Source organism: Pelodiscus sinensis, chromosome 12 (assembly GCF_049634645.1).
Source record: "Pelodiscus sinensis isolate JC-2024 chromosome 12, ASM4963464v1, whole genome shotgun sequence".
NCBI lineage: Eukaryota > Metazoa > Chordata > Testudines > Trionychidae > Pelodiscus > Pelodiscus sinensis.
This window is the reverse complement of record NC_134722.1, coordinates 2,666,909-2,679,471: the sequence shown is the minus strand read 5'-3', so window position 1 is coordinate 2,679,471 and position 12,563 is coordinate 2,666,909. Positions and strand designations below refer to the sequence as shown.

Genomic DNA, 12,563 nt, shown 5'->3' with positions numbered 1-12,563 from the left:
CAGGGGGAGTGAATCGAACAGGGAATGATCAAGCGATCTCTCTCCTGCCATCCATCTCCACCCTCTGGCGAACAGAGTCTAGGGACACCATTCCTTACCCACCCTGGCTAATAGCCACTGATGGCCTTAGCCTCCATCCCACCTGGTTTGGCTGTGTGCCAGGTTGGCTTGTGCTCTGTGCCCGAGGTGGCTGCGTTGCGAGGTGCGATATTGAGAACGTGCCAGCTTGGCTGGTTTGGGTGACGGGCAGGCTGAAGCGGGAGGCCGCCTCTCGGGGCGCCGATGAAACAAACAGTGCCGGAGGCCGTGTGTTTGGAAATGCGTTTAGAAACCAGCAGGTGTCAGGAGCGGTTTTCGTTAACAAACGGAAATTCTATCTGATCGGTGTGAATGAGGATTGTGAGAGAGACCTTCCTAGTTCTGTCCAGCGCTGACTCTGCTGTTGCAGCCTGCACTGCCCCTCTGGCCGCCTGCGGGTGGTTGGGGCCGCGCCTGGAGGCTTTTAGTAAAGGGGCTCGCCTGGCCGGTCGAGCAGAGCTAGACAATCGCACACGTGTGGTGCTCCCGGCGAGGCAGGCGCCTTTGAATAAGGCGGGCTCCTCTTGCTGGCTGCTGGCGCGAGTGCCTGCTTCCACGCAAATCTGGGATGAGCAGCTGCTGCCTTGTTTTTGAGCGAGGCAGCCTTCCAGCACTCACGGAGCTGCGAAGACTTCACAGCCTTCTCCAATGGGTACGGACTCAGGCTGGCAGGAGGAAGGGAGGCAGAGAGAGTAAGAAATACACAAGCTCTTGCCAGCCAGCAGCAGCAGCAGCACTGGCAGTAGCTCCGAGGCACACCATGTGCCTTATTGAAAGGTCTTCCCGTGCTAAGGCGACGTGCCGCTCTATTGCACTCCCCCACGGAGCCCAGGACAGGACTGGCCATGGCGATGGGGTCTGCAGGGAGCTCCACCCGCCCTCGGCTGACTGAGGAAGGCGGCTGTGCTGGTAGAGCTGCGAGAGAACAGGCGGGGAAGGTCTTGGAGACCAGCCCTTTGCCCTGACGATGTTCCACGGGGGCCCCCAGGATAATGGCGACAGGTCCCTAAGGAGCCAGTCCCTGGGCAGCCGCGGGTGGGCGGTGGTGGGGGTTTTCCATGGGCTTATGCAGCCTGGGCACGGGTCCCTTTGCCAACGGAGCAAGCTGCCTGCCCGGCGAGGGGGCATTTGGGCAGGGTGGGACCGGGAGCTTTCTCCAGGGAGTTCCATGGCTGGAGAAGACCCGATCACCCGTGCCGCTTGGGCAGGGAAGCCGGAGCAGCCTGGCACCAGAGCCGCGGGCGAGGCTGCAGCTGGGCTGCCAGAAAACACCATTTGCACTTCCCAGTCTCGGCACATGACAGGAAATTAATTGAAGCTTTTCAGCTGTTGCTAACAGTGTGTTGTGCTTGTCAGAAGGCGCTTGGCTCGCTGTCACGTACTATCTGATTAGCTGGCTTCCGAGCCTCCGGATTGTCAGTCTGGGCTCCTGGAAACTGATCTGAGGAGGAAAACGTTGCCGGGTGCGGCGAGCGCTCCCCGCGTCCCTCTGTGATACGTGGGAGGTGCGTGGTCTGGCCCGGGCGGCCTCCCACGCGGTCCCTGCTGCAGCTACTGGCCCTGCTGACTCAGCCCAATCACACCAGGGCAGGTTGGAAATCGACGCTCCCTCCTGTGGGTGCTTGTCTGGTCACCACCAATGTTCCCCTTCTTTTTTCCCATCTGTGTGCGGAATAAGTGTTCTGTGCACTGAGACGTGCGGATGTGCACCACCCATAGAACACAGGCTGCCGGCTGTGGGTGCTCTGCTAATCAGCTGGGTGGCATTTGAATCTCTCCAGGGTGGGCACCCAAGCGCTCAGCTTCCAGGGAGCACTGGTCGCCCTCCTTTCCCCCTTCTGCTGAGTGGGTTCCTGGTACCCTCTCCCTGCTGGCAGGGTCCCCGGCTGCCTGCACTGCTCTCCCCTCCCCAGTTCTGGGGGAGTTGGGTTCTTTGTGCCTCCGAACGGCAGAGGAGAGTCGGGCTTGGGTGCGGATCTGTGGGTATTCTGACTCCCAACTTCCACTGACACGAATGGGAGTTGGGGGGCCTGGAGGATCTGGGCCTTTGTACCCAGGCTAGCTGGATAAAAATAGCCTCTGGGAACCCTCGCAGCGTCCTGGGCTCAGCTCCCCCCAAAGGCGAGATCCAGGCGCAACCCTGCAGATGCCGCATGCTCCTTGCAAGCAGCTGAGGGATTGGCCCTGCCGGCGGGGAAACGGGCGTCCCACTTAGCCCCGCATGCCCCCCCCCCTGTGTGCCCGTCCCTACGGGGATCTAGTCCTGCCGGGTTCTCCCACCGGCTTTGAACGTGGCCCGACGTGGAGCCAGGAAACATTCAGCTTGGAAAGGCGCCTGTGCTGCAAGCCAAAGGGGAGAAACGGGGCAGTTGCAGGGTGTGACGGCAGCTTTGGCAGCCTCGTTCCAAGCCCTGGGCACCGCCCTGACTGTCAGGGAACTTGCCCTGCCATGAGCGCAGCATTTTGCTGCAGAAAGTCGTTCCAGGCCCTGACGCCCTGCAGAGTCCTGGGGCTGGGTGCTCTGAGATAACAGGACTCTGCCTTCCCGGGGCCCCTCACCACGGGGACTCCTCGCCCACAGAGACGTTTTCCCAGGGTGCCTTGGGCAGGGAGAGAAACCTGCTCCAGAAAGCATCTTGCCAGGCCACAGAGAACAAGTGGCCTCTTGCTTTGTGGGCTGCTGTGGGGAATAGGCCCAAGGTGGCCGTTGTCCTCTCCTGCTTCCCGGGCCTCCTTAGAGCTCATGCAACTAGGAGGCTCGTGCTGGTGGTCAGGGACTAGCCAACCTCTCCTGCACCTGTTCCTGCCTTGGGGCACCGTGCTGGATCCAGGCAGAGGAAAGGGGCGAGGAGTCGTTCTTCCCCTCCATCTGCGCTGATCAGGCCTCAGCTGGAGTTTTGAGTCCAAGTCTGGGCCCCACATTTCACGAAAAATGTGGTGAAATTGGAGAAGGTCCAGAAAAGAGCAACAAAACCGAGGAAAGGTCGAGAGAACATGAGCTAGGAGGGGAGGCTGAAGGAATTGGGCTTCTGTCGTTTGGAAAGGAGGAGGACGAGAGGGGACATGAGAGCGGTTTTCAGGTATCTAAAAGGGGGTCACAAGGAGGAGGGAGAAACATTGCTCCCCTTGGCCTCTGAGGACAGGACAAGCAGCAATGGGCTTAAACTGCAGCAGGGGAGGTTTAGGTTGGACATTGGGAAAAAGTTCCTAACTGTCAGGGTGGTTAAACACTGGAATAAATTGCCTGGGGAGGTTGTGGAATCCCCATCACTGGAGATATTGAAGAGCAGGTTGGACAGACGCCTGGCAGGGATGGTCAGACGGTGCTGGGTCCTGCCGTGTGGGCAGGGGACCGGACTCGATGACCTTGTGAGGTCCCTGCCACGTCTCGTGTTCTCTGATTTTCTAAGGGGCTGAGCTCAGCTGCGGTGTCCAATCCATTCACGGGCGGCGGTGAGACCCCGGGGCTCTTGGTGCTGCCCCTCGTCTGACACAGCAGCTGGGGTGCAGGGGCAAAGGGGAGGCTGCTCCAGCTGGCCTGGCTCAGGCTGGGAGAGTGGGAGGCGGGGGGGTGGGCTTGGCAGGGGGGAGGGTTTTTTTGCAGCCGTGGCCGAGCGCAGCGGGGGCCCTGGCCAGACGCGCCCGGGCTGGGGTGCTCTGCTTCCCGGCAGGCGGGCTCCGAGCAGGCCTGGCCCCCTCGACCAGGCTCCTAATTCCACAGCCGTGATGGTTTCCTCCCCGCGCTGCCTGCGAGGAGCCAGGCCTCGAGGACGAGCTCTGGGTTTAATCGAATTATCTGCACAGGAGTCGTACGTCTTGTAGCTCTTCAGCCGGCGCCGGGCCCCTCCGGACAGGCGCCTCGCCCTCCCCTAGCCGCCCGCTGCCACAAGGGACGCCCCCTGAGCAGTGGGTCCGAGGCTTGTGTGGCCCAACGGGCTGGCGCTCGCCGCTCCCACACGGGCCATGTCAGGCGCCCTCCGCCTGACCAACCTGCGCCCCCCCCCGCACGGAGCAGTGTCAGGCCCAATCTGCCCCCGGGGGTGGGGGGGTTCCAGCAGGCAGAGCTCTGTGCTGTGCAGCTGGGCGGGGAAGGCAGATCCTGTCATTGGACCAGGAGAGACCCCGGGAGGGAGGGAGGCAAATAGCACCAGCGATGGGCTCCTCTCGCCGCCTCTCCTACACCCGCTCCGCCGGCTCCCAGACACGCGGGTCTCGGGGGGGGATGCAGTGGGCCAAGGGGAGGCAGCAGGGCTGCCGTGCAGGGATGGTGGGTTGATTGCTGGCAGAGCCCGAAGCCCCCAGGTCCCTTACTGCCGCCTCTGCCAGGGTGTTGGCTCCCGGGCGCCCTTCCTGCAGGTCTCTGCTCTCTAGCAGTAGCGGGATTTCTTCCTCGCAGGCGCCCGATGGGGGACGAGGGGGGTCAGGGCTGGTTGGGAGGGGGTGGCTCAGCCCCAGCTCTTATAGCCAGTGGGGCCAGGCTGGAGCATGTGGGGCTGTGGGTTCCGGTGGGGAGGGCCATTCTGGAGCTCTGCCAGCCCCAGGGGCCACGCTGCTCGGGACCGACCCCCAGCAGGGCAGGACTGAGACCAGGAATACAGGCGCCAGGGCCCCTCCATCCTCATGGGGTCAGGAAGCAGCAGCTGCGTGGGGATGCGACTCCTTCCTCCGGAGCATCAGCCACTGGTCACAGCGGGGGCGGGATCCTGGGCCCCCAAGCACCCCCTGCGGGCGTCGGCACAAAGGAACGCAGCCGGCTGATTGCTCCGCTCGTGCTCAGGGGCCGGGCTCCCTCGTCTGCCCCTGCCGGAGCCCAGGCAGTCCTGGAACGGAGGGTGGACGAGGGGCTGGGAAGCCGGAAACGCCACCACTGTGCTATGACCTGCACTAGTCAGGCTGCCTGGGGGCAAGTCCCTGGGATGGGGGCGAGCGGGCCCTGCTGCTCTAGTCCCTGCTCTGGGGGGGCGGCTTTGCACAGGATGGATCCCGCCACCAGCCTGACTTGGAGCTGCATGGGTGGAAGGTGGGTGTGAGAAGAGCACCCAGGCGGCAACGTTCCCTCTCCTTTTCCCATCTGCGTGTGGAATACATTTTGTGTGATGCACCAGGGCACGTGCACCACCCTAGGAACACCGGCTGTGGGCACTCTGCTAATCAGCTTGGCAGCACCGGAATCTCGCCTGGGGGCTGCCCAAGTGCTCGGCGTACGGGGAGCCCTGCCAGGCGACAACGATCACTGTTCAGCTTGCCAGCCAACCCCTGAGCGCTGCTCTCGGTACGGCCGTTCCACCCCGTCGAGTGGCTTCACCTCGCCCAGGGCCCCTGCAGCCCCCGAACTCGAGATCTGTCACGTCTCCGGCTCCCCCCGCCAGGAGGCCGGTGCCTGGCAAAGGAGGCCGGTGGGGATGTGGGGGGGGGGTTGGTTTATTTAGTTCTCGACACCCCCAGGCTCCTTTGACCCCGGCGGTCTCTTCGGGGCCTCACCTTGGTGGTTTGGCCACTTGCTCCAGGATGGGGCCAGGCGTGGACACTGCCCAGGGCCTCTGGTCCTGCCCCCTGTGCCATCCAGCTGCCCTGTTTGCCCTTCTCCAGGCCCCCGGGGGTGCGCCTCACCCGCCCTGCCGCTTGGGTCCCTCCCGCGGCGCGGGGCCAGGCTCCCCGGGGGCTGCGCTCTGCTGTGCACGGGGCCGGGCCTGGCAGCGAAGCAGTTAAAAGTTGCTGCCAGTCTCCCTCTTAGGGCTTTACTCGTGAACTGCAGCTTGAGTCAGCGGCTGTGGAGGTGGCAGGCAGCGCGCGGCTCCGGCGGGCAGAGGATGCTCGCGGGGTCCGGCGGGCAGCACGGAGCCAAGTGAGGCTGGCCCGGTGCGGCCGGCGAGCAGGTGAGCTGGGGGGGGAGCAGAGCCGGGGCTGGGACAGAGGGATCCCAGCCCCCCAGCAGCGAGCGGGGCTGCAGGGGAGTGGGCGCAGCTGGCGGGGGGATGCTCCCGGGGGTTGTGGGCAAACGCTGCCCCAGGGCCGCTGCCCACAGAACTTTCCCGGTGAACTTTGGCAGAAGCTGCCACTTGGCACGACAGCGCGGGCTCCGGCGGGCGAGTCTGGGAGCGCCGGGCGGCCGGGCGCCGCTCTGGGTCTGAGCCCAAACTAAGTGTATGCCGGAGCCAGGCAGAGCGTGTGCCCAGGAAGGTGCCACACGTCCCCCCCGGTGTGAAAGCCACGGGCCGCGGCCGGGTGCCAAGGGCAGGGGAAAGCCCCCTTGCTGCTCCCTGCCCCGGGGCTCCCCGTGCCCTGTCTGCATGTCACCGTCGTGGTGCCTCCGTGGGCGAGGGGCAGGTGCCGAGCCGGGCACAGAGGCCAGTGTAACCCCTTCCACGCCAACCGAGGGCTCTGCATGGCGAGCTGGGTCAGGCGCCATGGTGAGGGGCACCCCGGTGACTCCTGGAAGGGGGGGAGAGCAGCGTGGTGCCCATTGGTTGCACAAGGAGGCGGGGGGGGAGGGCAGGACCCCGCTGGGCACCGAGATCCGAAGGGGCCCCTCTTCCAGCACAGCTTCCCCGAGCGGCAGCACGGCTGGGGGCTGAGTCCAGGGGGAGCCAGTGCAGGGGGGGCTCTGCCCCAGCTCTGGGCGGGTTCCCCGGGGGAGGGGAGGCAAATCCCCTCCTGCTCTTCCCAGCTCCTCTCCCCAGGCCTGAGGCTGCTGGGCCCTGCAGAAGCCCTTGTCCCCAGGAGGCTGGCTGGGCATTGTGGGTCCCGCCAGCCGGTCACCGTGCGCCCCAGCAGCTCATCCCCCTCCTCACGCCGCCTCCAGGACCCTCCCCTGCCCTCTGCCCGCTGGGGCCCTGGTTTGCCCAGGCGAGTGGCGCCTGCCCTGGGTCCACTGGGCTGGGCCTCCTGTGCTCGCTGTCACCCTAGCGCCTGCTCCCTGCGGGCGTCCTTCGGCTGGGAGGCACAGCCAGACCCCGGCACCCCTGCGCACGGCACCCTGCAGCCCCCCCGCACAGCCCTGCTGGCACCTGCCTCCCGACACGCAGCCCCCGCTACTCCAGCTCTGCCCCCCAGCTCTGCCAACGCCCCTCCCTCCTGACCCACAGCCCCCGCTACTCCAGCTCTGCCAACGCCCCTCCCTCCTGACCCACAGCCCCCGGCTACTCCAGCCCTGCCCCCCAGCTCTGCCAACGCCCCTCCCTCCCGACCCACAGCCACAGCTACTCCACCCCTGCCCCCCAGCTCTGCCAACGCCCCTCCCTCCCGACCCACAGCCACAGCTACTCCACCCCTGCCCCCCAGCTCTGCCAACACCCCTCCCTCCCGACCCACAGCCCCCGGCTACTCCAGCCCTGCCCCCCAGCTCTGCCAACACCCCTCCGTCCCGACCCACAGCCCAGGCTACTCCAGCCCTGCCCCCCAGCTCTGCCAACACCCCTCCGTCCCGACCCACAGCCCAGGCTACTCCAGCCCTGCCCCCCAGCTCTGCCAACACCCCTCCGTCCCGACCCACAGCCCAGGCTACTCCAGCCCTGCCCCCCAGCTCTGCCAACGCCCCTCCCTCCCGACCCACAGCTACTCCACCCCTGCCCCCCAGCTCTGCCAACACCCCTCCCTCCTGACCCACAGCCCAGGCTACTCCAGCCCTACCCCCCAGCTCTGCCAACACCCCTCCCTCCCGACCCACAGCCCAGGCTACTCCAGCCCTGCCCCCCAGCTCTGCCAACACCCCTCCCTCCCGACCCACAGCCCAGGCTACTCCAGCCCTGCCCCCCAGCTCTGCCAACGCCCCTCTCTCCCGACCCACAGCCCCCTGCTGCGCACCTGGGCCCCTCTTGGGCAGAGCCGGGCGGGTTTGCTCTTGTCCACAGGGCTCCTTGTCGAACGGAAGGCGCCGGGTTTCAAACCCAGTGTTGCCACGGCAAGGCCAGGGTGTCCGTGTCCGGGCGCCAGGGGGTATCTGCCGAGGTGCCCTGGGCGTTCTCAGCACGGGGCAGCCGAGTCCCTGAGCCAGCTCGCCCAGCCCCCCGGGCACTCGCCGCGCTGTGGGGGGCAGCCTGGGAGGGAGCCCCGGGGAAGCTGCTGCTCTGAGCTGGCGGGGCAGCGGGGGATCCTCTGGGGTGGGCAAAGCAGGGCCAGGAGCCCTGGGCAGGACCGGCCCTTCGTGCGGCTCCCTCGCGGGCTCCGGGCTGGGCCGCTCCGCCTGGCAGAGAGGAGGGTCCTGTCCGTGATGCCCAGGTGGGTGCCTGCCTGGAGGAGCGGAGCATCCCTGCTCCTGCCCCTTGTCTTCCCCGGGGGGAGGGCGGATCCCGGCCACCCCGCAGCTCACACAACCGGCCCCATGGCTTCCGGGGCCCCCGTGCGGAGCGGTTCCAGCAGCAGAGGCAGGTGGGCAGCTCCCGGAGGGGCTGGGTGTGAGGGTCTCTCACCCATCCCTGCCCCGCGGGGAGCCTGGCTCCCAGACGGGCTGTGCCTACAGAGCCTCTCTCTGCCCAGGGCCTGTCCCCATCCTGTCTGTGTTTGAACCCTGCAGGTCGCCCCAGCAGTGACCCCGGCACCAGCCCCTTGCGAGGAACAGGGGCCTCGAACCCCAGGGGACCCGCCAGCAGGAGACTCTGACCCCCCTTTGCCCTCTGCCCTCTGAGGCCCCGGTGCCGCTCGACTCTCGCTTTCCTCCAGCGGCTCCCTCGGCCCGGCTGCTGCCGCCGGGACTCCTGCCACGCCTGCCCGCGCCGCGCCGTTTTGGACGGCTCGTTCCAGCTGTTGGCGTTCCAGCCGCGGCCTCGACCTGCCAGCCCGGGTCTCTCCGGCTTCCCAGCCGCCCGCGGGCAGAAGCGACGCTCCCGGCCGCTCAGCCTTCCCCGCTGGCCAGGGCGGCGCCTGGAGCGTGAAGCATTCGCCGTTCGCCAGGCTGTGCGGGGCTCAAAGGCCGGGGCGCATCCTGCACACGGTGCCCCCGGATCAGCCGGAGCCAGGCTGAGCAGGCGCGTGGGGTCTGCCGGGAGGCCAGGGACACATGCCGGTTCGTTAATATCCGCGGGGAAATAAACGCCAACCGGCTTCCTTTGGCAGCGGGCTCCGGTGGGGGCAGCGCCTGTCGCCGGGCACAGGCAGGAAGGGCCGGGTTCAGAGACTCCAGCGAGAGTGAGGAGCGCATCGGAAGCCACCCACAGATCGGGCCTCCCGGCCCCGCCTTGCGGGCGATTCCCCGTCGACCCCTGGCTGGAGCGAGCCCCCGTCCCACCACTCTGCCTCTGCGTCCCGCCACCCCCACCGGATGCCCTTTCCCCTCTCGTCCAGACCCTAACGCCACGTCCTCCGGCCTCGCCCACTGCGCCCTCCGCCAGCATGAACGAGCTCCCGGAGCTGGCCTCGCAGGCCTCCCTGGGCGTGGTCTCCGCCACCTGCCTCTCCAAAGTGGAGCTGCGGGTGAGCTGCAAACACCTGCTGGACCGGGACACGCTCAACAAGTCGGACCCCTGCGTGGTGCTGCTCATGCAGTCCCAGGGCCAGTGGATGGAGGTAGGCGGGCGCGGGCGGGGCAGGGGGAGTGGCCTGGGGGTTGGGAGGGGGCTGGCCACATGCCGGGCAGGCCCCACTGGCTCAGCCGGGCCACGGGGCAGGGAGTTCTGAGCAGGGATTGTCCTGGGAGCCTTACCCCGAAACCCAGCCTTTCCCGTCAGGTCCGGGGGGCTGCCCCAAAGGCCTGGGGGGGCTGCAAATTCCCTCCCCCCTCCAGTCGCTTTGTGGCCTGGGGGCGTTCCCTGGTCCCACGGAGGCTGAGCCTGGGCCAGGCTCCGTTGTGCTGCACGCAGCCCACGTGTGGGGCTCCCCACGCTGTCTCTGCTCCGCTGCCAGCCCCCAGGGACACGCTCCGCCCGGGCAGGCGTGCCATCTCCCCCGCCCAACGAGGGGCTCGTGCAAACCCTGCCCTTCCCAGGCGCTCGGGTTCCTCCCGCGCTCCGGGAGCCGCTGGGCCCGGCGTCGGAGATGGCAGAGCCACATGGGGGCGGGCGCTGGTGCCCGTAGGCAGCAGTGATGTGCACAGGGAGGTGAGTCCCGCAGGCTGGGCCCAGGGGCGGGCAGGGGCAGCCAGCAAGAGGCCTGCTCAGCCGTTCATCCCAGGGCCTTATTGGCACTCATGCCTGAAGGCTCACAGCCTCTCAGCAAGGCGGGGGGAAACTGAGGCACGGAACCTTCCCGAGGGCATGACAGAACCAGGAGCCCTGGCTCACAGGCTCCTGCCCCGGGCACAGGATGTTGCTGCTTTATGAACCTTGGTAAGGGGGGCAGCATCCAGGCAGCCCCTCCCGCCTCCCCGATCCCAGCTAAGCCCGTCCCTTGAGCCCTGCTTAGGCTGCATCTGGTCACACACCCACCGTGCCACTCTGCTGGGGGGCTATTTTTAGCAGCACGGATGCTTTGTGCCATCTCTCCGGGCTGGGGGTGCTTAATCCACCCCGCCCTGCCACACTGCGTTACATGCCGTGGGTGCACCCACGGGGCAATAGACGAACGGACCCGGAGGTCCCAGCCCCACTCTGTGCCTCAGTTTCCCCTTGGTAACATAATGATGCTCCCCCACGCCACTCCATGAAGCTGCTGGTTAATGATCATTCATTTCCCACCGGGTCACACCAGGTGACGGTGAGCGATGGATTCTAGGGGTGTCACTGCAAGGGTGTGTCCGAGCCCAGGCACTTTGCATTGGTTTGCCTGGGTCCCAGTGTCCTGGCTGAGCCCACAGGCCACATCAGGAACTCCTGGCTCAGCTTGTAGGTGGCAAAACTCCCCCTGGGGTGGGTGCCGGGCCTGGCCAGGGGTCCAGCTGTTGTCAAACACTTGCGACAAGCCCTGCCGGGCGCATCCGGCGCTGCTCCGCCCCAGCAAACGGCCCCCCCGGGGGCACTGGCTGGCAACCGCTAAGCCAAGGAATTATCACCCGCACCACAGCCGGGTCTCCGTCCCCACTGGGCCTGGAGATCATCCGGGGCTGTCCCTGGGGCTGCCACCCGCAGGAGATGGGGACTGTGGTGCCAGGGGGCGCGAGGGGCCAAGCAGGGCTCACCCACGGCCGCAGCGGGGCCCTGCTGGGGGTTGGGGCTTTGCCGCGCCTGCCGGCGCAGAGCTCTCAGCGGGCCAGGGGGCCGTGGCTCGCCGGTGCCCGGAGGGGCTGGCGCTACCACCCGGAGCCCAGCCTGCCGCAGGCTGCTCTGGGGGGCAGGCGCGGAGGCTGGCGCTGTCCTGGCTGGGTGCCTTCCCCAGGAAGTTGGCCTGCTGACGCGGCGCTGGGGGGGGGGGCGTGGGAGGCTGCTCCGTTCCTGGAAGCGGCTCCGCGGCTCCTGCCAGCGCGGCTCAGCGCGCGAGAACGTGCACGTGGGGACTCGGCTCCCGCCAGGCCCTCAGAGACCCCGGCCCTGCTGCCTCCCCTTGGGGGAAGGGCCCGGTGGAGTGAGACTGGCCTGTGTACGCTGCCCCCCATGGCTGGGGGGGTCACCCCATTGCTCAGCCAGGGGTTGCCTTGCCCCCCCCAACAAACATGGCCACTGAGAGAGCCGGGGCCTGCCCGGCCAGAGTCGGCCTGAGGACGTCTCCTGTAGCCACGCGGGCCCCCTGGCCGTGCCGAGTCCTGGCAGCCCTTCTGCTCCGGTGTGACGGGGCAAGGCCCCGGTGTCTGGCGCTGGGTGGGGACGGGCCCCGTCTGCCTTGCATTGCTGCAGCCACGTCCAGGCCTCCTCTAGGCCTCACCTCCAACGCGGCTGTGACCTAGGACAGGTGGTAGAGCGGTCACTGTGGATACAGCGTGGGACGGGGGGGTGGTCGCTGTGGGTACAGCGTGGGACGGGGGGGTGGTCGCTGTGGGTACGGTGTGGGATGGGGAGCAACCGTCACCATGGGTACAACGTGGGACAGGGGTGGAGTCGTCACCATGGGTACAACGTGGGACGGGGGTGGAGTCGTTACCATGGGTACAACGTGGGACGGGGGTGGAGTCGTTACCATGGGTACAACATGGGCGGAGCTGTTACCAGGGGTACAAGGTGGGACGGGGAGTGGAAGGGTGACTCTGGGTATAACATGGGATGGGGGGGTGGAGCTGTCACCGTGCGCACAGCTATGTGTCAGGGAGTGGCGGGGTTACCATGGATACGGCCTGGGCCGGGGGTTGGAGCTGTCACCGTGGGTCCCTCCCGTGTTGCTGCAGTCGTCCCTGGAAAGGTGACTAGTGGCCCGCCATTCCCCGGACCTCACAGGGAGCAGGGGAGGGTGCACGGCGAGACGGGGAAGGAAGCGGTTAAAGACACTTCCATGCGCTGGATTATTCCAGCTGGCAGGAGAAATGAGCCGTTGGGGACTCGTGGCGCTAGCGGAAGCGAGCGGAGCCCCCTTCCCAATTAGCGGAGAAGGCTCCTGGAGGAAGCCCCGTCCGCCTGGCCCAGGGTCGCGCAGCACCTGGCTGTAGAAAGGGGACCGCCGCCATTCCAGACCAGCCACCCTAATGTCGG

The 12,563-nt window shown here is 67.1% G+C and overlaps 1 protein-coding gene across 1 annotated transcript in view; it reads left to right on the top strand.

The window, feature by feature from the left end:
- The first annotated feature begins 5,806 nt into the window (after window positions 1-5,806).
- The window catches only part of CPNE7 (copine 7), a 36,148-nt gene continuing 29,391 nt past the window's right edge, over window positions 5,807-12,563 (top strand). Inside the window, exons 1-2 of the mRNA XM_075939837.1 lie at window positions 5,807-5,954; window positions 8,591-9,579. Of these exons, the coding sequence (XP_075795952.1) occupies window positions 9,406-9,579 (174 nt within the window). The 5' untranslated portion in view covers window positions 5,807-5,954; window positions 8,591-9,405. The remainder of the gene's footprint in view (window positions 5,955-8,590; window positions 9,580-12,563) is intronic.